The sequence below is a fragment of the Mycteria americana genome, chromosome 3 (genome assembly GCF_035582795.1).
Source record: "Mycteria americana isolate JAX WOST 10 ecotype Jacksonville Zoo and Gardens chromosome 3, USCA_MyAme_1.0, whole genome shotgun sequence".
Taxonomy (NCBI): Eukaryota; Metazoa; Chordata; class Aves; order Ciconiiformes; family Ciconiidae; genus Mycteria; species Mycteria americana.
In genome coordinates this window covers 41150964-41172057 of record NC_134367.1, presented here as the reverse complement: position 1 = coordinate 41172057, position 21094 = coordinate 41150964, and the positions used below count along the sequence as shown (strand labels likewise).

The 21094-nt window shown below is 41.8% G+C and overlaps 1 protein-coding gene across 1 annotated transcript; it reads right to left on the bottom strand.

Moving 5' to 3' along the window:
* Window positions 1-10626: 10626 nt before the first annotated feature.
* On the bottom strand, window positions 10627-17980 carry C3H6orf163 (chromosome 3 C6orf163 homolog). Its single transcript, XM_075497306.1, has 5 exons — window positions 17833-17980; window positions 15593-15687; window positions 14928-15035; window positions 12475-12677; window positions 10627-11118 (listed from the first exon to the last, which is right to left on the bottom strand). Exons 1-5 carry the CDS (start codon window positions 17978-17980, stop codon window positions 10680-10682), a joined length of 993 nt encoding a protein of 330 aa, XP_075353421.1. The 3' UTR covers window positions 10627-10679.
* Between the last annotated feature and the right edge of the window lie 3114 nt (window positions 17981-21094).

Below are 21094 nucleotides of genomic sequence, written 5' to 3'. Positions count from 1 at the left end.
AAGAAGTCACACTGATACCCGCTGACATCCAGCTTTTCCAGCACATTACGGTTAGTATCAGGCCTGCAAGACTTTTTACAGGAAGAACAATTCCAACTTTTAAAAGATAATTCACTAGAAGGTGCTGTAAGAGCATTAGTGCCAGGAGTTGTGGAAGGAGATCTGCAGCAGTGCTGGGAGCCTTGCTCACAGTGACAAATCTGCACAGCGCGTTTGAACTCAGACACTCCTTAATGCCATAAATTGGATTTACCAAAACATTCATGTCCAAGAGGAAAGAGGCCTGCCAGGAACATATTGAGAACCAAGAAAAAGCCACCACGTAACACCAGCTTCCATTCTCCCCGTGGGGTCGTAATGGTCCTTGCTGTTCCCTTGGGCTTTAGACAATAACGTGCCTCTCAGGTTTTCCAGTCTGCTTCCTGTGCCAGCGTTTGGGTGAGAACAGATGAGTAAATTGCAGAAGTACAGATCTTTTTGTCCTAAGTAAGGCTGCAAGGCAATTAAAATAAGATGTGTACTGATTTTATGCTCAGGATTACAGTATTCAAAAAACATTTTTTTAACTAGAGGAAAAGAAAGATATGCAGTTTTAGTATTCTCAAAGGAAAAGTAATTTTAGTAAAGAAAAAAAAAAGCTTTAGAAACTTATAGGGCTTATAGAGTTGAACCCATATTATTCACTTCCAAATGAGCTCAGTTCTTTCAAGCAGTCTTTCAACACCATGAATGTCTTCTTCCACTGCCAGACTTTCAAGACCTACTCCAAGTCACTCAACATATTGCTGCTTAGATAGAACCAAGCAAAGGAACAGATGAAGCTAAGGCTTTCAGGCTTTTACAGTATTAGAAGCTTTTTGTTCAGGAGGATCTTTGAACAGTGCATGTTCCAACATCTTAACCTTGGGTTTAAAGCTACAAAGACTTGGGGCACGTGCTGAAAGAGCTCTGCTGGTGTGTGTAGAGAATCCCAGGTTATTTTCCTTCTGAATGGAATAAAAGAAAACTTTGCTGTCTTTTTTGGCAGCTTCCCAAGAATCCTCTGGCAAGATTATAGTGGCCCCACGTCATCCTACGAAAGAAATCCAACTCCTCATTGTCCTCAGTGAAAGCCCTGCAGAGGATGGTCTCTACAGAGCTCAGTTCAGGATTAGGAAGCCTGCAAGAGCATGTGTCATCTTGCACAGCATAGACACAGATCAAGGTCTCAGTCACATGGGTGCATCTCTAATTGACCAGTAATAATGTCAGTGAACTGCAGTTCATGTCCCATATGCAGCAGACTGGGTGGCTGGTGGTTTCTGTAACATTGCAACGTTTCCAGCAAAGTCAGCCAGCAACTCTCCAGTACCCTGCCAATACAGCCCCCTTTTGGCAGCAGAATTAAAAGCATAAGAACTTTTACTTGGCAGTAAAGTTAGTAATTCCAGTCTTTCACTTATAAAGCTCAGCTTACTGAACTGAACCGAATATTACAGCCTTATCCAAGTCATGCTTTGAAACACAGTTTCTTTCACATGGTTTGTGAGATGGCATGGGAAGTCTCTGCTCTTGACTACAGCAATCAGTTTCATCTAACGTGGTTTGTAATAGAAGAAAGAATCAGTCCAGTCTGTGATGGAGATCAGATTTGTCTCATTAACAAATAGAGTATTCCAAACCATTTAGAAGTCTTTATCCAGGAGACGTCAGCAAGTCTTTTACAGAGCACTATCTGTTTAATAACCAAGAGATGGATATTATTGAATGTATATATATTCTTGAATGTTACCCAGTTTCCATTCTCAGTTATCCATAGACAAATTACTATTCATATTTAATCAGTCCCTAAATAGAATGGGTAACTAATATAAGCTGGTTACAAGAATAATGGTTTAACAGCTATTTTCTGATATTGATTAAACACATTAAGAAATGGGAGATGCAGCTATTTTTTATTTCCTTGAACTGCCTCCTCTTCCTCATCACAGTGGTGGCGTCTGTTGTCTTTGCTTTCTGGTTCTTCTTCATCAGCACAAGGATGCAATGTTTGGGTTAAATATATTTATAGGTGAAAGTCAGAAGACAAACACATTTACAATTTGTTTTATTTTCTGTTGTGGAATTCAAGAGCTGCCCTGTAAAGAAACACACCTCAGGTAGTTAACTTTAAACCTAGACTCAGCCAAGTTATTACTCACAAGTGATCACTAATGTGACTTTCAGTTTCTAGTGGAGAAACAAGTTTTGTAAAAAAAAAAAAACAAAAAACAAAAAACCACAAAACAAAATAGGGTCAATCTCAGACGTGAAAGAGTTTAGGAAAAGCTTAACACCAACATTACAGCAGTGGCCAGCTCCTCCTCTGCATTCCCCACATGACTGGTGATAATGCATTAAACATGCCAGCAACCATTTACCTTGTTGTCTATTGAATCAAGAGCAAAGGTCCTGTTTTATAACAAAAGATCTACATATATCTGTCTTGCCTAGACTCTCAACTTTCCCCTTTTAAAGACGAATCAGGTCCCTGATCCAGTTCACAGCACCACAGCAAACGGTTGGGCCAGAATAAAAGAAGAGGGTGGGGAGGACAATTCTTTAATCCAATTTTACTATGGGACACTTCATTCTGTGAAAAATGTGGCCTTACCTGAAGGCAACGCTAATGACTGTTTAGCAAGGAGAGGGTACTTTTATTACCTGATTCAGAAAGTGAAGGGGCACAGTCTGCCTTCAACATGTAGCTCCACGTCCAGAGTAACTTTCCAGTTTTAATGAGAAAACCCTCCTTTTGTACAAATGGGGAGAGTCTGTACTGTGACTTACCCCCAAAGGATCCTATCTTTAATGCTGCCTTGTAGCCCTGCAGTACCTTGAGGAACTTTCACACTCGAGCTTCAGTGCTGACCCAGCTGGCATTGAGATACTAGCCTTGCCAATGCTGAAAATATTTCAAGCCTAGTTTAGTGCTTTGACATACCAGAGACACATTCACCCTGGCTCTTTTGGGTTAGTGAGTTTGCAGGCCTCCCATATTTTCTGACACTTTCCTGTAGTGTTTGCCAGCAACTCTTCATAAAGGTCCTCTTCATAAGTGCCATAAGCTACACTTTCCTTTTCCTAGGACTGCCCATCTTCAGATGACTTACATACATGTTCAACCATGGCAACTCCTACTATAACTGGGCAAGAGCCTCCAGAAGTTTCTGCTATGGATTTTTCATACTTTTTCTGCTGAAGTACCAGGTGAGCTGTATAAATGATTCATTTCTAACTCATTATCTTGCACCCATGTGTGTTACTATAAAGATTGTAAAGCAACCTTAGCCATAAAGTGCCTTAAATACTGTGAGCCCGTGCCCAAAAGAAAAAGGGCACCTTTTTTATCTAGCTAAATGAGAATTGAGAACATTGGCTTTGAGAGTGCAGTTACGCAAAGCCTTCTGTGTTGGTTCTACATAACGACAAACTAATGAAAAAACTTGAAGAAGCATTGATTTCCGTTTGCAGTACCTTTTCAGTGTTATACCTTCCTCTTCCACAAACACAAAGGGCTCTTTTCTTGTCTATTACATTTCATGGGCAAATTTGATTTAAAACAAAATTGGTTTCACTCACATTCTCATAACCATGCACTCACAAGCAAGAATATGCTTGTATCCAGGTGGCCTGCCCAGGATTCACTGTGGTGACACAGAGGACAAAGGAACATACTTATCATGTTCTCACCATATCTCCTGGGTTAGAAGTTAGGTTAAAGGGAATGGGGCATGAGCACAGCAGTAATGCATTTACTCACACACACGTTACTTGCACCATCTAAGAACACTTCTGTTTGAATTAATTTTTTATGAAAACCTGTTGAACACCCCTGAATTAAGCTTTGAATCTAGAAAATATGGTTAGGGAGACCTTCTAGCTAGCTTACATTAGCTAACAAGTGCTGGCATCTTGATTCCTCCATCCTTGCAGCCAGTGAAAGTCACAAGCCAGAAAGAGCAAGTATTTGGCAGTCAGAAGTAAGATGTTAGACCTTTGAGGAAGAGGTTTGGGACCTTCAAGAGACACTTTCCAAGGCTATTTAAAGCTATGTCTGTAAACAACAGCTTATGTAGATCATTTATCAAGTCAGGCTGGGAACATAAGACAATGTGTATCCTGCCAAACAGTATTTTGAGAGTCGAGTCCCCAGTCATTTTCTCACAACAGTCAGTTCTAAAGGTTTAATGCAATTAAATGTTCTAGTCCAGGTAACCTTTCTAAGAATTCATTTCCTTTTATTACAATGACCTTTATTTCAAAAGTCTCAAAATTTCATTCCTATGTACAAAGGAGGTGTTTATAATACCACAGTATACAGAAAATCAGTTTCCTCAAAATATAGGAAAGGGTACATTGAAGTAGAGATTATTATTGCTATTAGAAATGTCCTTTGTAACTGAGAAATGAGATGCAACACCTGAAAAGTCACCAAATGTGAATGGTGAGGTTGTTCAGCTAGAAGCAGGAGAGCAGAAAACAGGTTTTATGGATGAGACGAAACCATCTAGTCAGTTGACCCAGAAATAAGCATTTCTTGCAGACAGACAGATTTAGTGTTTTAAAGGGAATGTCACAGAAGGGCTTCAGGTGCTCACTAGAATAGCTAAGTGTCTCAGCATCAAATTCATACTGATATAAGGAAATTATAAGATTCTTCAAGGTAAAGTTTCGGGCTGAAGGTCCAGGTCACTGACTTTTAAATCCACACTGAAAATCAGAACTGGGTATAAATAAGGATTATAAACCTCACACTAAAGAGGGACTATCAGAAACATATCAAAGATGGTTAACACCTTAGGTATAGAGTCAAAGTAGGCCAGATGCTAGCCTCAGAGTTAAATTACCCTTTTCCAAAACCTAATACTTGCAGTATGTGGCAGGTAAGGAAAAAAAACCCCAGAACAATCAGAAATCTTTGTGGGATGCCATAGGCAGCACAGGGAAGGGACTGCGCCTTTTGTGGCTAGCAGCAGTAGTACCCAGAGCCCTGCAATTAATCTGGAATCAGCAGTATAAGCTCCCGAGAAGCTGCGAGAGAAGACAGAATGAAGTGGAGCTCAACTTCGGCCAGCAATATTCCATTTATAGCGTGCCTTAAGTTTTCAAATAAGCAAACTGAAAGTGCCTGTGCCTTTTGGAAAGTTTATTAGAGGAAGGAAGAATGTGTCTTATGAGAAAAATAATGGAAAAATATGGTGCTCGGATACCTTGATGGGTAGGATTTTTCTCGAGCCACTCAAGTTTTAGGTCAAGCATAACAGAGGAAGGCAGCTGTATATTGGAAAAGTCCAAGTACGCAAAAGAAAGGCAAGATCCAGTAATAAGGACAAGACAGCCATACTCTTAGAAGAAGCCAAAACAAAGTGCTAGAGACTGTTTTAATAGGTAACAAGACAAACTGTTGATGATCAGCTAGAAGAAGAGCCAAGATTTGGGCAGGCCATGTCACAGTTGGGGTACAGCAGTTTTACTTATCCTTCTACCTGGAGTTAGTTTACTAGCTGTTGTTAGTCAAGCTGTTTATCTAACTCTTCGTTTGCTCACTGGCCCAAAGAAAGCTAAGGTGACGTGTTAACTGCCAGTCCCAGTAAACTGCAATGAAGGAAGCACAGGTTTCCTCACTCCCCAGGATGTTTCTATGATTGTTGTTGGCCCATTCTTCCTCTAGGATTTGTCTTTCCATCTGGTCACTGCCAACACATCCCCGGGCAGAATCCTCTCCTAGATATCCCCAAAACACCCATGTACTGTACCTACTAGCTGATATTAATGCCAGTTGTTCCAGCATCTGCATCTCTCACCAGTCACTTGATGTGTTTTGCGATTAGTCACTCATATTCCTTTACTCTATCTGTATTTTAACTAGCAGCAAACGTAACACTGAACTGTTGTTAATTAAGCCCAGCAAAGGAAATCACATTAGGAACTTAAATCACAATTACTCGGTTTATGTCCTTGTGGGTACGCTACATCCATGCATAGACAGAGTGTATTCGTTCTGTGGTCTGTTGCCCGTGAGGCGCTGCGGTTCCTTAATTGCCTCACACGCACAGACAGCGTGCGCTTACACTCCAAATGCTACCAGCATCATTAGTTCCTTTCACACTTCATTTCTCCATGCCAGGCATTCAGAGATTTCACAATCTGCATATCCTCCTTTTAAGACATCACAGATCTCTTCTGCAGACCTTTGAGGGACTAACGAGCAAGATGTCTCTAGTTTATTAATTAGCTGCTTATCAGCCGTACTCCACAGCTCCCTACTAGTTCAGCTGCTCAGCTACAGTAATTAGACAACCCACTTTTCAGTCTTTCATAGCATTGCCTTAGACAGAAAGTTTCACTGTTCCTGAGACTATGGTACTTTCTGGCAATTTTAGACATCTCCTGAATAACTAATAGAGAAATCCTACTTTCTGTATTATGCATTGCAGCATTACAGCTCCCCATGTTTTGTCTCATGCACTCTGCCGTCAATATGTGCCATCACCAGCACCATAGCATCCAGATGTTATCTGAAAGCTTCTTTATTTGCATTATTCAGACGAACAGTCAAAAAGCATGTATTCACGCTCTCTCTGATTCAGAGTAAAGTGGATAGTGTTACTTTTCATGCTGCAATCCTTCTCAAACAGGAACAAAATCAAGCCAACAAACATATGCTGTATCTGCTTCATGCAGTGAAAGGCTTGCTTGTATGTCTGAACTCCCGATTTTTATTAGCTACCAATAGCTCATGTACTCACAGATTTCATTAGTTAAGTATCTGACATGCAGAAACTGATAGAATATGAAAAACGGCCTTTTTTTTCAGCTTGCCAGTCAACCGTAATTAATATCGTGCAGTGAGTACAACTAGAAGGGGAAAAATGCCCTCTTAAATCAGACTTAGATATTTTACTTTCTAAAATATTTTCTTGAAATACCAAGCAGTATCCATGGCAAATGGCTCTCCAGGTCCCATAGCAATTCTACTGCTTGCTATCTTGTCTATCCATTTATACTGCAGAAGCTATTCACTTAGGCCAAGCTGTGGCTCCTTTCATCTCTACACAGCCAAGCAGAGAGACTTAAGAGGACATTCTGTTTCTAAGCAGAGCCAACAAAACTTCACCTTGACATTTGAAAGCAGTAAAACAAAATGTTTTTCCTTTCCCAAAAGGCAATGAGAAGCAATGCCAGTGTCTGACAGACTGTTATATGCTGTGCATACACTGGTGAGTAAGTCCACCCCAGAGCATGCCTGCAGTATATATATATGTGTAGACACAGCTGACCAGATCTTGAGCCTCTGCCACCTGTCTCCAAACATGTCCCCAGGGCTGTAGGTCAGGAGGGGCCTGGGATGTGCACTCACAGGGGCCCTTGGTCTTGTCTGGGTGACTGAGGTACCCAGGACTAAGGTCCACCACAGAGAACATTTACCTCTGTAGACAGCCACCACAGTCTGTATCAGTCACTGCCACTGTATTCCAGATAAAAAGTGGGCTAACCCTGTAAGACAGGGTGACTTATTTTTTTCTGAAACAATTTCTGGAACCGTAAGGCACTGCAGAAATATATGATGATTATATTATATCCTTCCCAGTAGCAAAGAACCAAAAAATCTACTTATCTATCACTGTAAGAGAACTTGTACTGTTTGTTCAAGGGGAGTTGAAGCACTTCATCATCATCTTGGTTTTCTGACATACAAGATGCAGAATTGCCCCTCATGTTGCCTCATGCACAGACACAGGCATGCAAACAGCATGTCTGGTAGCTGGTCCAGACTTACGATCGTACCAGCAGCCAACCCTCAGACCTCACAGCCTCTCCAGTCACTGGCTTTGACCACCTGGTCCCTCAAGTAGCCAAATCTCAGACGGTCTGGTCTCTCCAGTATCTTAGATTTATGGCCACTCCATCACTTGGCTCCCACGCCTCTTACCCTATTTGTCAGCTAGCCTGTCTTGATATTTGCTAGTGATTGCACATTGACATACGTACCCACATAATATGCATTCCAGTCTCTCCCGTTGCTGGCACCGTGAGCCCACAGCCCCTGTCATCTGTGGTCCAACTCCAGCTGCCGGCAGGTAGACCTCCATGCATACACGTGCACACAGAGAAAGCCCTGCACCCAGGAAAAGTTAGAAATGGAGTTCAATGAGAAGACAGGACAGACTGCACTGATCAGGCGCAGGGCATGGTCAGCTATGACCAGCCCGTTTACATGTAACCAGCCTCTTTTATCCCTTTATCCCTCTCTTTTGCCACTCTTTTTCTTCCCCAAACGACCTTGATCCCCCTTTCCCCACCTTTGGTTGTTTCCATAAACATCCCATAATAAGCCTTTGTACAATACCTGTACAATCCCAAGATGCTCTTCCCTGCATCCCGTAAGGAGTCCCATACCTCCAGGCTGTATCCACCCCCAGTCTGCAAGGTGCTCCAGAAAGCCTCTCCCGTTGACTCATGGTGATGGGTCTCACTCCCAGTCCGTGGGGCTGATGCCCTCCTGGGATGCCCCGGGAGGGGCTGGATTGGAGGCTCGCTCCTCTAACTGGGTTGTTGGGGTCCCCCCAGTTGCCGCTGTGCCTCTGGGCTCCACAGTGTGTGCTGAGGTGAGCCTTTAATCAGCTAGCCCAACATAGAGCATTCATCAGCTTTAGGTATTTCATGATGCAGCTGCCAGTACTTTAGTTCCAGTATTTTACTCGTGTAGTTTCAAAAGACTTTTATGCCTAATGCACATGTAAACGTTTTCTTTAAAAAAATGGTTTATAGAGCTTATGGAGTATTTCAGACTGCTGAAGAACTTTTAAGATATAAACACAAGTTTTATCTTGGGCTCTGTGTAGTTTATGCATTTGATTAGACAACAGTGAACATGAAGTTTGGATTCTTTTCATTGGGAGCGTAAGAGGGGAAATGCACAGGGAGCATCAGCTCTCCACAGAAAGAGCTTCCACAATTCAATGAGATAAGGTTTTACAGGCATTTATGTCAGAAATAGTGCCAGAGTGTGCCCATCATGGTGTAGCTTCAGTCGGCAACCAAGCATCACATAGCCACTCGCTCAGCCTCCCCCCCGCCGGCAGGATGGGGGAGAGAATCTGAAGAGCCAAAAGAAAACTCGTGGGTTGAGATAAGAACAGTTTAATAATTTAAAAAAAAAATTGTAATAAGAAGGAAAATGAGAGAGACAGAGAGAGAGAGGAACAAAACCCAGGGAAAAACAAAAAACCCAAGTGATGCAACCACTCACCACCCACCGACCAATGCCCAGCCCATCCTCAAGCAGCGATCGCCACACCCCGGCCAACTCCCCCCCATTTATATACTGAGCATGACGTCACATGGTATGGAATAGCCCTTTGGCCAGTTTGGATCAACTGTCTTGGCTGTGCCCCCTCCCAGCTTCTTGTGCACCTGGCAGAGCATGGGAAGCTGAAAAGTCCTTGGCCAGTGTAAGCACTGCTCAGCAACAACTAAAACATCAGTGTGTTATCACATTATTCTCATCCTAAATCCAAAACACAGCACTATACCAGCTACTAGGAAGAAAATTAACTCTACCCCAGCTGAAACCAGGACAGTGCCAAATATCTGTTTGAAGTATTTTATATGAATTAAACTGTTCCATGAGAAACCAGTGACTTCCACTTGTCTTCACTGCTTAGTTTGCTAGAGTGATGGATATCTGTGAGATTATTCTGCTTTTTTGTTTTCTGGGCTTGTTTTGGAGCATGAGGAAAAGAAGGCTGCACAGATTGCTCTCTTAAAAATTCCCTTAAACGAGATGCCTATGGAGAGTTTCCTTCACCATATTATACTTTCTATCACCTACAGTAAAGACCAGGTCCTTTACATTCCTCAGCTCACACTCAAGATGCTATACAGTGTTTTCAGATTAACAGGTAACAAATGAGATGACAGACAGAAAGCTTTAGTGAATATTAAGCAAATGCTGTGAGAAGTCTTATTACACAGTCAAGACAAATCAGACGTTTCGGCAGGCTGAATCTCAGACCAAATCAATGTATTGAGGCTGGCCTAAAGCCACACAGGCTTCAAGCACATGTGAATAGATAAACTTGAGTCCTCCCACAGGAAAGTTATTTTGCATGCCTGCTGGCACACACTTTTTGTCCAAAAGCTGTCTCTCAAGCCAGGTGAGTTTTCAGACCATGTAACCACTCACTTGCAAGTACTCTACATAGACATACACACTGTTACATCGAATAACTGCCCTGTAAATCTCAGAACCTAAGCTGCAGGTGTTCAAAGCTTGTGTATCTTACTCTACACCCAAGTATTCAGGGGCAGAGCCAACAGCCCTCACAGTCCAAGCGCTGATGCTTAACTAAGCAACAGGGTTTCTGATCAGATTTTCAGATTTTTTCCTTCTCAAGAAGGACTCAGTGGGAAACTCCTCAAGTGCTACATGTTCCAACCTCTGCCTTAGCATTTGTAAAACAAAAATTAATGCATAATTTCTAAGAATGGCTCATCACTTCATTATTTAATATCGTGGTGGTGATTTTTCTCTGTATCATTCTAACCACACTCATATAATTCAGTGAACAGAGATGAATTTATTTTTCAGCATCACCTATTTGTAGTTCTGTTTACCCATGGCTGTGAATCTCACACTTCTAATACTAGTTCTCTTACATTCCGTCACTGTCCTCTGCTTCTTCTGGGGTGTCCTTCTGCTTAAATGCTTTTCTGAATGGCAGAATAAAATCTGCTTGTCCAGGGGACAGGTTAGGAAATGTGGCATCAATATACTTTTGAAAAGCTTGTCTTGTTGCTTGTATTTCAGTTTCCAGGCTGTCCTTCCAATCTGTCATCTTTTCCAGTTTTTGCACGAGAGTCTTTACCTGTTCTTCTGCTGCTTTCAGCGTAACCATCACTTTTTCCAGCTCATCAAGATGTAGGGTCTCTGCTTCTTTGAGCTGTTTTTCAGTCTCAATCTGATTCTCTTTTTGTGTGATACTCAGGGCAGTATTAATCTCATGACATTTTTCTTTGTTTAATTGCTCTATACTCTTACGATATAGTTCCTCAGCTAACATGTTTTCTTCTTTGAGTTGCTCTAAGTGTTTTCTATTTAAAAAAGAAAAAAAAGGATTTGTAGCGAACACCTGTTATTAAAGATTATTTAAAAAACAATTTAAGTCTATTCAGGTTGTTGTAAAACCTCTCTTATTCAACTATAAATACACATGAAATCAGAACTTGATGTAGGACCTCTGAAACAAAATGGGGTAAAAGGCGGCCACTGATGATGCAGACAAAGGCAGCTGCAGAAGATTGTATTTCTGCATGTCGCATCCAGCAATAATTTAATGATGCTTGCTTCCAAATTAAAAATATAAAGGATTACTAGTTCACTCTTCATTAAGTACACACTGATTTTCAAATAGACTTTGAACAATTCTGCCCTCAAGTAAAAATGCTGTCTTGAAGTGAAATCTAAGAACTGATTTATAGAATACAGATTCATCTGTAATTTTGTTTAAGTGGTACGGAGAACATCTTTGTGCTAGCACATCAGTAATAAAACATAAAATTTATATTATGTAGTCAAAACATTATGTGTGCTATTCACCAGAGTTGGCGCAGGGACATGTAAACAATGGTGCATCAGGCATCCACTAAGGCTACTGAGCGAAATACTTCAATGTAGAGAAAACAATTTCTGCCCCCTGTTATTGCTCCCTCCACTTTGCTGGAGATATTTTCACAGAACTCTGCTAACATGAGAAGTTAAAGAGACCAGCTAATTTTATGCGGAATGTGATTTATCTTTGTCAGAAAGGGCAAGTTTTAATAGTGAAAATCAAGGTATTAAATAACGGATCAAAACTTAAGTGTGACTCTGTTCAGAAAAAAAAAAAAAAGGCATCTTACAAAGGAACACACCTGAACTGATCTTTTCATTGTGAGAATATAGTGTTATTTTGTTGTTTGTTCTGTCAAAAAATGAAATGTATTCTACTCTTAAGGGAGAGGGGTGTGTTGTTATTTTGACATCAAAGCTGTTTAACTCACAATGCTTAATCTATATGGATAGAATCTCCTGCGCCCTGCAGATCTCCATATGAACACATCTTTTTCAGTTTTGCATAAGGTGTCATGAATGGCACAAGAGGCCCCTGAGATCTTTACTTCTGATGATCCTAAATCAGCCATAAAAAGCAAAACTTTTGGATCCTTGGTTGGCTTTGTGATACTTGCTTTTAGGAACAAAATACGTTTTATTTCTACACGGGGCGTGGGAGAGAGAGAGTGAGCCTGCAACTCTTGCTGGTCACTTGACATTTCCAAGTAAGTTTTTTTCTAAAGGGTCTACCCATTTTTTCCTAGAAGACCCACATCTGAGCAATGCTGATGAAATTCTGGTCATTTTCTTTAGCACAGCATGTTTGCCAGCCAAGTTGGGGGAAACACTAAGAACACCTGTGCTGTCTGGCTGCTTCCTTCAGGGCTGCCTCCCTCTCCTGTTTCCTGGCTTTGGCCACTGCTTGCATCTTCTCCCGGGCACACTCCATGAGGGCGCGCTGAAGTCTGTGAGCCATACGCTGCTCTGCAGCTTCAACCTCTCTCTTCTGCTCATCCTCCATGTACTGCTGCATCTCTGCCTTTGCCTTCCTCACCTCTTCCTTAAGCAAAGTTAAAAGTAGATATAAGTAGTGACAACAGCTTATTGCTCAGTTGTCTTCAAACAATCTGCAGCAAAGCCCAGCAGAACAGACTTTAGGAAAATATTACGGGGCAATTACAGTCACTTATTGTAGCATCATTCCACATCATCCATGTTCTCTACATAAAGCACAAAAAGTTCCCTGATGTATTTTCTTCGCAAGCTCACATGGCTGGTGGCATGGTTTTAGAGCGCGATGGAAAAGAAGCCTGGTCCTTGGTATAGTTGTCAGCAAGCTATTGCTTGGGCTGATACATAAAGGTATGACAACACTAATCTTAGGTTGTCTGGATGGGCATATATACATCTGGAACCTCAGTCAACTCAATACATACCAATATACCTCTGTTGCCATTATAGGCCATGCCACACCTGACCATCCAGTAAAGCAATCCAACCCCCTTAACTCACTGCCCAGTCATCTACGCTGCTTTGCCACCATTCACAGTTCTTTCCAAGACCCCTGACAAGTGCATCCTGTGTGGAAGTGGCAAAACACTATTGGGAAAGCTCTGGCTGCTTAGATCTTAGTGGGTTTTCTAATACAGGATGAGCAGAGTTACATGAGGTCTGCCCTAAATCTCTTGCACAGCCATATACAAGCTCTGTATTCTGTGTATTTTTGTGGATACTGGTTGGTTGTCTACTGCTGGCAAGTGGAGTGACAAATAATAGGACCCACCTACAAGAAGCCTAACTAAAACCATTTGACCATTAGTGGTAGTGGAACAGCCACATCAGCACTGCTGCAAAAAGCCATTCCTGAGGCTATCAGCTGAAAGCAGTTGTCTTTGACCTATCCTACACGTAAAAACCCACTTCACTCACTCATTCAGTGATATGTTTTGTTGGCCGCCACTATCTGTTTGCTTAGACAGAAGCTGAGTAAATTTTCTGCCACCACCTCTCCAAGCTAGCTGCTAGTGAGCAGTTAGCTCACTGTTAACACACCTCTTAAAATAAACTGCAAGAAACACAAACCACCAAATCTAAAACATCTTCCAATTACTTTGGTTATATCTGCCTCTTCTTTTGTTTCAGCTGTATAATTCTGTATCTGCTCCCTAGTCCTTAAGTCACTGGAGCCAATGTTATCAGGACAAATGGTATATGTTCAAATCCTGAGCACTCAGGTGTACAAAGATATATAATAGGCTTAATGGCAAGTAATTGAATGGTTAAACAGGAGGAACTGAGCTTCTGTCAACTATTGTCAGCAGATGCTATAACTGCAAAAGACAGAGCTCCCTTGGAAAACAGCTCCATAAAATGGAATGAACTCTGCCGGAAACTTACGACCACTGTAAACCTCCCTGCTTTTCCTCTTGAGATGCCAAGCACATTGCTTTGACTGCCTGCAGTATAAACAAGTTTCTAAATAGCTATCTGTATAAAATAAAATTCCAAAGCAAAACACTCCAACAATTCTCTGTGCACCCTTCATGCTCTGGTGCGAGGCTGCAAGACTAAGGATGACAGGTGTTAGACGGACTGCGTAATGCCTGACTGAGGAGTGCTCAGATGCTCTAGCAGTAAAAAGCCCTGTGAAGTGGTGCATAAAGCAGGAAGGCTCAGATCCAGAAGGCAGTTGCCCCCTTTCTCTTTGTCTGTCTCTGAGTCTTTTCTCAGATATCCAAACAGCCATATAAAACATGTGCTAAGCATATATAGAAATACAAAGCTACAGTTGGTGTGATTCATTTAGGAATATACATATGCTGGCAGTTTTCCTTCTCCTCCACCCCACTTAGGGTCCAGGTTCAGCAAATCAGTTAAACAACTTTCTAGCTTCGATGGACATGAAACTTCAGGACAGATTGAAAGTTAAGCCCATATTTAACTGCCCTTAACAAATGCGCCTAATCAGCTTCAGTGGCTGGCTGAATCAAGGCCTGACAAGGAATTTTCAACAAAGTGCACAAACATCATTCAATTAAAAAAAATGTGAAATGTGCTGAAAGTGAACTAAAAATCCAGCTAGCTCAAGCTCACATCTCATCTAGCACAAAGACAAAGCCAGTCATCTTTCAGGCCAAGTACTTCTCCTGGCACTACAGTTCAAATCTCAGATGAATGAAGGCCCTGGTTCTGGCAAGCATTTAAAAAAACACTTTTTTTTTTTTTACATAGAATGACATTCTTGGTTGTCAAACATATGGTTCTGTCATGCTGGCTATTTCCACGGTAATGAAAGCAAATGGGTTCATACCCTTAATTCCCTTCCAAGTTTTTGTTTAAGGTCTTGTACAAATGCACTGTGGTTAGTGGCTGCCTCTTCGAGAGCTTTATTCACTGCATCTTCCTTGTGCATTTCAGCCTTTAAAACAAGTTATTATTTAAGTATAGCTGCTCACATTCTATTAACATCCTATTAAGATGAAGCAGAGGTTACATAATCAATAGTTTTGTATTTTCTATTTAAGAAATCAGAGCAAGTTAAATTTAAAACCAGATGGCAAAATACATTTTGGCCCATTTGGCAATTTTGTGACAGTGATTCCTGTTAAAATGTGGCCATACAATAGCATTAAGCCACCACAGTTGTAACAACTATACATATATATAACATAAAGGGCAGTTTCAGAATCTTACATAGCACTATGGGGAACAGCTTTAACAACTGGTAACTTCTGTGTGCTTCAGAGGCCATTTTCAGACCAGATGTAAAATTTGTTATTAATTCAAAGTATGCTTTGTTGTGATCAGAAACTGGAGCAATACGTGCACACAGAAATCTGTGAACAAAGCAGGAGCTGAAATTAATGACAGCTCTATAGCAGTGACCTCAAAGTTCTTTATTAACCATCATTATGCTATAGCAATTATTCCAAAGAATAATCATCCTTTAAATGACAGGAGCATAATTTAATTTACCTGAGACCAAAGTTCAGCTTTCATTTTTTCAATGCGCTCTTGTATCTCTGCCTCCTTCTTTTCATGTTGTTCTTGTTGAATGTCTGCTCCAATCTCTGCACAATCAACACAAGCAGATCATGCACAGCAAACAACCAGAGTGCAGAAATCCGTGCCCCTCTCCTGACCCCTTTGCTTGGCTCCACAGCTGAATTAAAAATCAAAAGGCTAAAAAACACGCACGCTCATTTCACATATAGGAAAACACAATTATTATTGCTTGTGCAGCTCTATAAATGTAATAAGAAGCTGAACCCAACTCTCACCTTCTAGGCAAGGCTGCACAACAGGAGAGCATCACGGGTGTCCCTCCTGACTCCTTGTCCTGACGGCCATCCACACCACACCAGCAATAGGTCAGTCCTCAGCTTCCTTGGGAATGATTCACCTGTTTCTGCCTGCGACCAAACCTCATGGCAGCTTGGGGGATGGCTTTTCTCCCTTTAGATGCTACAGGTGAGACAGTGCCCTCTTTGGCTCCCTGGGCCCTCAGAGTCCTCCAAGGCTTTCAGCGAGGTCTCTTGCCCCGAGATGCCCTCGGATTCCTTCATGCCACTCTTGGGGCACACAATAAGTATTCTCAGATGTGGCAGAATATTTCAGGTGTTTGGAACAGAGCATGCACATACAAAGCAATCCCTCTGTCTCTAGGGCTGCTGTGTCTGTCCAGGGCCCAAGCAGCCCCAGTGCTGCAGGACCACAGCTAATCCCTTCTAGAAAGGGGGAGCCAAGCAGCATGGAGGTGAGCCACACTGCTTCACAGGGCCTAGGCCAGGGACACTCCCTTCAGCAACACGGATGGGGTCTAAGTAAGATGTTAGCATCACCATCTCCTCCTGGGGACACGCTGTGAAAGCAGACAGGTAGCCCTGCTAACTCATTTGAAAGGCTGGTCTTCAGCACCGAGGATTGCCCAGAAGAGAAGCCACTGCAGAGGGAGGTGGATAAAGACACCTTTCTGCAACCCAAAACTCCCCCCCAACAGTGGGATTTCAGGTCCTCCCCTCCGCCTTTCCTACTCAGTGCCAAGCCTGGGCACTGCTTTGGATCCCATTCTCTGTGCTTGACAGGGCCAGAGAGTCACATTTTCCTGGGTTATTATAAAGGAAAATGAAAAAGGAATAGAGCCACAGGAGATCTAGCTTTCACACAGCCACTGGAGGATTAAGTCTCCCTCTTTCACTCCAGTCTTCTCCCCCTACCCACATGGGTGGGCAGAGTCCTCTCATGGAGCTAACACGAAGTACAAGGAAAACAGTAGCAGGATGGGACAAAGGGGTCAACTGATTTAAATCAGCAAAATAGAAGTCCAACAGTGCATAAATCTTAGCAACAGGCATGTTGTGCTCTGACTGCATAGCTTTTCCCCAGTCCATTATATTAAGCAGTAAAGAGAAAAAAATTTAAAAAGAGACGGTCTCTGCCCTTCTGGACGTGTGTTGACACCGCGTGTGTTGACACAGGGCTGAAGCCTCGTGTTCTGAGACATGCATGGCACTCACCCTGCTGCCGGGGCTCTCAGTACACTGATAATCTCTTGATATTGTTTAAAATAGAAACCAAGCACACTCCTCTTCACAACGCACATTAATTAAAATGCACGACATGATTTGTACAAAACTATACACTGCTGATCAGAAACCTCTATGACAAATAGGCATAGCATATAGAGACTTCAGATTCTTGCTAGATCCTCAAACATATGAGTGCTACCATATGCTTTCCTTTATCGTTGAGGTTATGGTTGTGGTACGCCAGAAAAAAAATCAAACCTTAAGAGGCTCTACAGAGCCTCTATCTAAGGTCAGCAGCCAGAATCAGGTATAAGAAGGTAGGATTCAGGATAAAACATCCCAACTGTGTCCAGTTGAAGGATGAGGGGATGATCTTTGCAAATGTTAAGTCAAGCACAGCTCTTCCCAAACTACTTGAGCCTTAGAAAACATTTGCTAATGGTCTTACAGCTAATTCTCTTTTGCACTTCATTATGCCCAACTCTGCACGCCTTCATGCACCACAGGACAGCTGACCCTGTCCCCCCTCTGAATATGCAGGATTTATTAATATTCAGAAGGTAAGTGCAGTTCTTTCTTACCAAGATGTGAACGCCTTCATGACTGTCAAGAACAGATGGATACAACAGCTCTTGGAGTTTTCCTAAATCTCAGACTGTGAGGAAACGATTTCAGAAACAAACTTACCCAGTATATCACGATGAGTGTAATAACGTGTTCTGAAAGGCTTATACTCCCGAATACGATCAAAAGTAGCATTGGAAGGTGGTGGTGGTATTATTTTTGAACACACGGCACAACAAACAAAGGAGTCCAGATCAGGACTTCTAATCATTGTGGTATTCTAGTATTTCTCTGTAATACAGTTACTAAAATGTCAGAACTCTATTCCTGATAGATCTCTTGCTTGCAGGCATAAACACTTATTGTTTGTTACAGAAAACACGCAAGCCGATGAAGAGAGAAAAATCATTGGCCATTACTTTTTACCAAGTTAGCTGAAACATTTGCCTTCAGATAAGTATTCACACATGCTGACAACTCAGTAACGTGCTGTAGGCAGACGATGAGGGAGGGTTGTATGAAGTGACCTCTTCCAGCCTTAATACCGCGCCCTACATAGCAACTGTCACTAGGCAGGGCTGGCTTTGCTCACAAAGAACTAACTTTCCCTAGTAATAGTTAAGCAGCCTCACAGCAGGCTTTGGCTTTTTAGTGCATTTTTTTCTTGTTGTTGAATGTCAACAATTCCTATTCAAACCACGTAGTCTAAGGAGATTTTAAGAGCAGTACAATAGCTACTGTTTCAGATATTTGAATCATAGCATTTTGTTGCTGTTCTTGGTAAAGACGTGAAAGCCAGCACAGACAATAAGGAATTGGCAAAAACCTGAAAGAGCCTCTGCCCGGGAAATCATTTTGACTCACAGTTCCTGTCAAGCCAGCTATCATCCATTGTAGATAATTATTACTACACTGAAGATGAAATTGAGAAAAGCGGAACAAAAGAAATTGTATTGGTGCTGTCTGCTTATCCTCCAGATGCATAAGGGGATCAGTGCTTTCAGAGTTGGGCAAACAAATTTTGTTAGCGATGTAGTTTTGTTTCGGTGGGGTTTTTTTCCCTTTAATCCCTATACACACATTGTTTTTATCATATAAATCAGGTACTAAAACAGCAAATGCCAGTATTGATACTATAACACCCATTAATTGTTTCGGTGGGTTTTTTTTCCCTTTAATCCCTATACACACATTGTTTTTATCATATAAATCAGGTACTAAAACAGCAAATGCCAGTATTGATACTATAACACCCATTAATTTACTACATTCTTCTCTGTATTTGCACTGTTTTGTCTCCTTTTTATATATAATTTTTGTAGCATTAAGAGAGTTACCTGTACAGCAGCTGCCACAAATAAACACGGAGAAGCTCCTTAGTAAGGACAAATCTAAATGCTCACTCTTCCTTCAGCCTGGGCAGTTTCGCAATTAACCTGGTTAACAGGACTTTACTCCATGCAACAGGTAAGAGGCCCCATCTCAGACAGCTTTCCTATGAAGTGCTTCGCATGCACGTCACCTAGACCCTGCCCAGCTCACACTCCCCGCCTTTTCCCTCAGTAACTTCCAGATCCACATTCACTTCACAAAACATAATTCAAAATTTTGAAAACCCAAATCCTGCATTATTCCCAAATATGTGTAAATGAGAGACTGGGCTTTCTGACTTCTGCAGGTATAAGGATCAAAGTGTGTATTTTAAAAGCCTGCAGAAAAACAGGTTAAAATGCTTACTGTAGCACTGTTTTTGGAATAACTTAGTTAAATTCATGCAAACGTACAAGACTCATGCATTTTAATGAACTGAAGAGAGCTAAAATCCTGTGTGACCCTTTTTAAAAGAACAGATTAATTCTAAAGATCCATCACATCCTATCAAACAAAACATATTCTACAGGATATGCACAGCATGTGATAGTTCTGAATATTTGATCAATTCACCTGGAAATTCCTTCACCAATCAAAAGGCAAGCGGTTTCCTCACCTGCAAGCTTTCAGATTTGCCCAAGACCTTGCTGCTGTGAGGCAGCTAAGCTCACAGAGGGCAACATGCTTTTAAAGGCTGTAAAAATGCTTTATTTATATAGCTTCATCAAAGCAAGAGCTCACTTCCCTTCTCAAGAAGGAAGCAGCCAAACTAAGGCCCAGCAGAACTTAAGAAACAGGTAACTACAAAACATGGCTAGGAGGAAAATCACAGGTTCAGAGCGATGGATTTAGAGGGAGATACAGAGAAATCCCATAGAGCAACTGCTGTCCCTCATGGCAGTCAGTCACCTTTTTTATCTTCAATAACAAAATCTTTCGATAACAAAACCCAAAGCAATTCCCAGAGTGGCAAAGCAGATGACCCTGCACGTTCCTTCTTCTTTAGCCTGACAGAAGCCACTTGGCCAGAAGAGGGTTAACAAAGAGGTCTCTCGGCTTCCTGGGAGCCCTTGATGGGGCTGTAAATATGAGGAGCTGAATAGAAAAATGCAACCAAAACATTCATAAGGGTCGGTGGTAGAAAAAGGGCACGGCGTGGTATGCGCCCTCCCACCACGTGTTCTGGAGTTTGGTTAATGGGATACCATCTGGGAAATGTCATGCACACAGAGGCAGCTGGAGGAGCTCATAGGAGAAGGCTGGAGAAGGCCTCAGTGCTGGAACAGCAAAGCACCCACCTGTACAGTTTGCTCAAGGGAAAGGCTCACAGGGGACCACCTCATGTGCTAAGGAAACACCACAACACCCACCTGCCCTCCAGCTACACTCACAGCAGCACCAACCAGCATACTGCTGAGGGTCACCTCCAACCCACACGCGGGGTTGCTCGGCAAGGCTGGGCTTGTTCAGGTTGACATGTTCTTTTCTCTGTAAGAACCTGTTGATTTTAGACTTTCCGTTCCTTATTTTGAGTTCAGTGACCTATAATAGATTAATGTTACATAATGTACTTTGCAATATAGAGAAATTTAATTTTTGAATGCAGCTTAAATAAACTAGTTCTGCTGACGAGTCAAGAACACCCCACAAGCTCTGGCTAACCTGGAGTTATACATACTGGTTGGCAAGCCGATACTGGTATGTTCACTGATCTGCTGTCTGATGCCAAACAGGAGAGATAATGGCCGAGTTCTTCCTGCCTTTCTCTTAGCAGAAGCACTCGTTTCACTTTTTCTCCTCCATCTAGCTACTGATATTTTTTTTTCATTTGTAAGGAACAGTATATTAGCACCCAAGGAATATTTTGGCCAGTATTTTACAAATTCCTTCATTAAATAAAACCCTTCAATGACTGCTTTATCAGATCTTTCTTGCCTTAAAATTATTTTACTTGTACACTGTTAATTATCAACTTTCAACAGATCAAGAGATCAGCTTTTTCTTTTCACACACA

Bases quoted from the DNA above. Each gene is read 5' to 3' on its own strand.
- C3H6orf163 (XM_075497306.1), bottom strand. From the start codon at position 17,980: ATGATTAGAAGTCCTGATCTGGACTCCTTTGTTTGTTGTGCCGTGTGT. The intron at 15,688-17,832 runs GTAAGTTTGTTT...TTGATTGTGCAG, and splicing joins CACTCATCGTGATATACTGG to AGATTGGAGCAGACATTCAA. The intron at 11,119-12,474 runs GTGTTCTTAGTG...TTTTTTAAATAG, and splicing joins GAAGCAGCCAGACAGCACAG to AAAACACTTAGAGCAACTCA.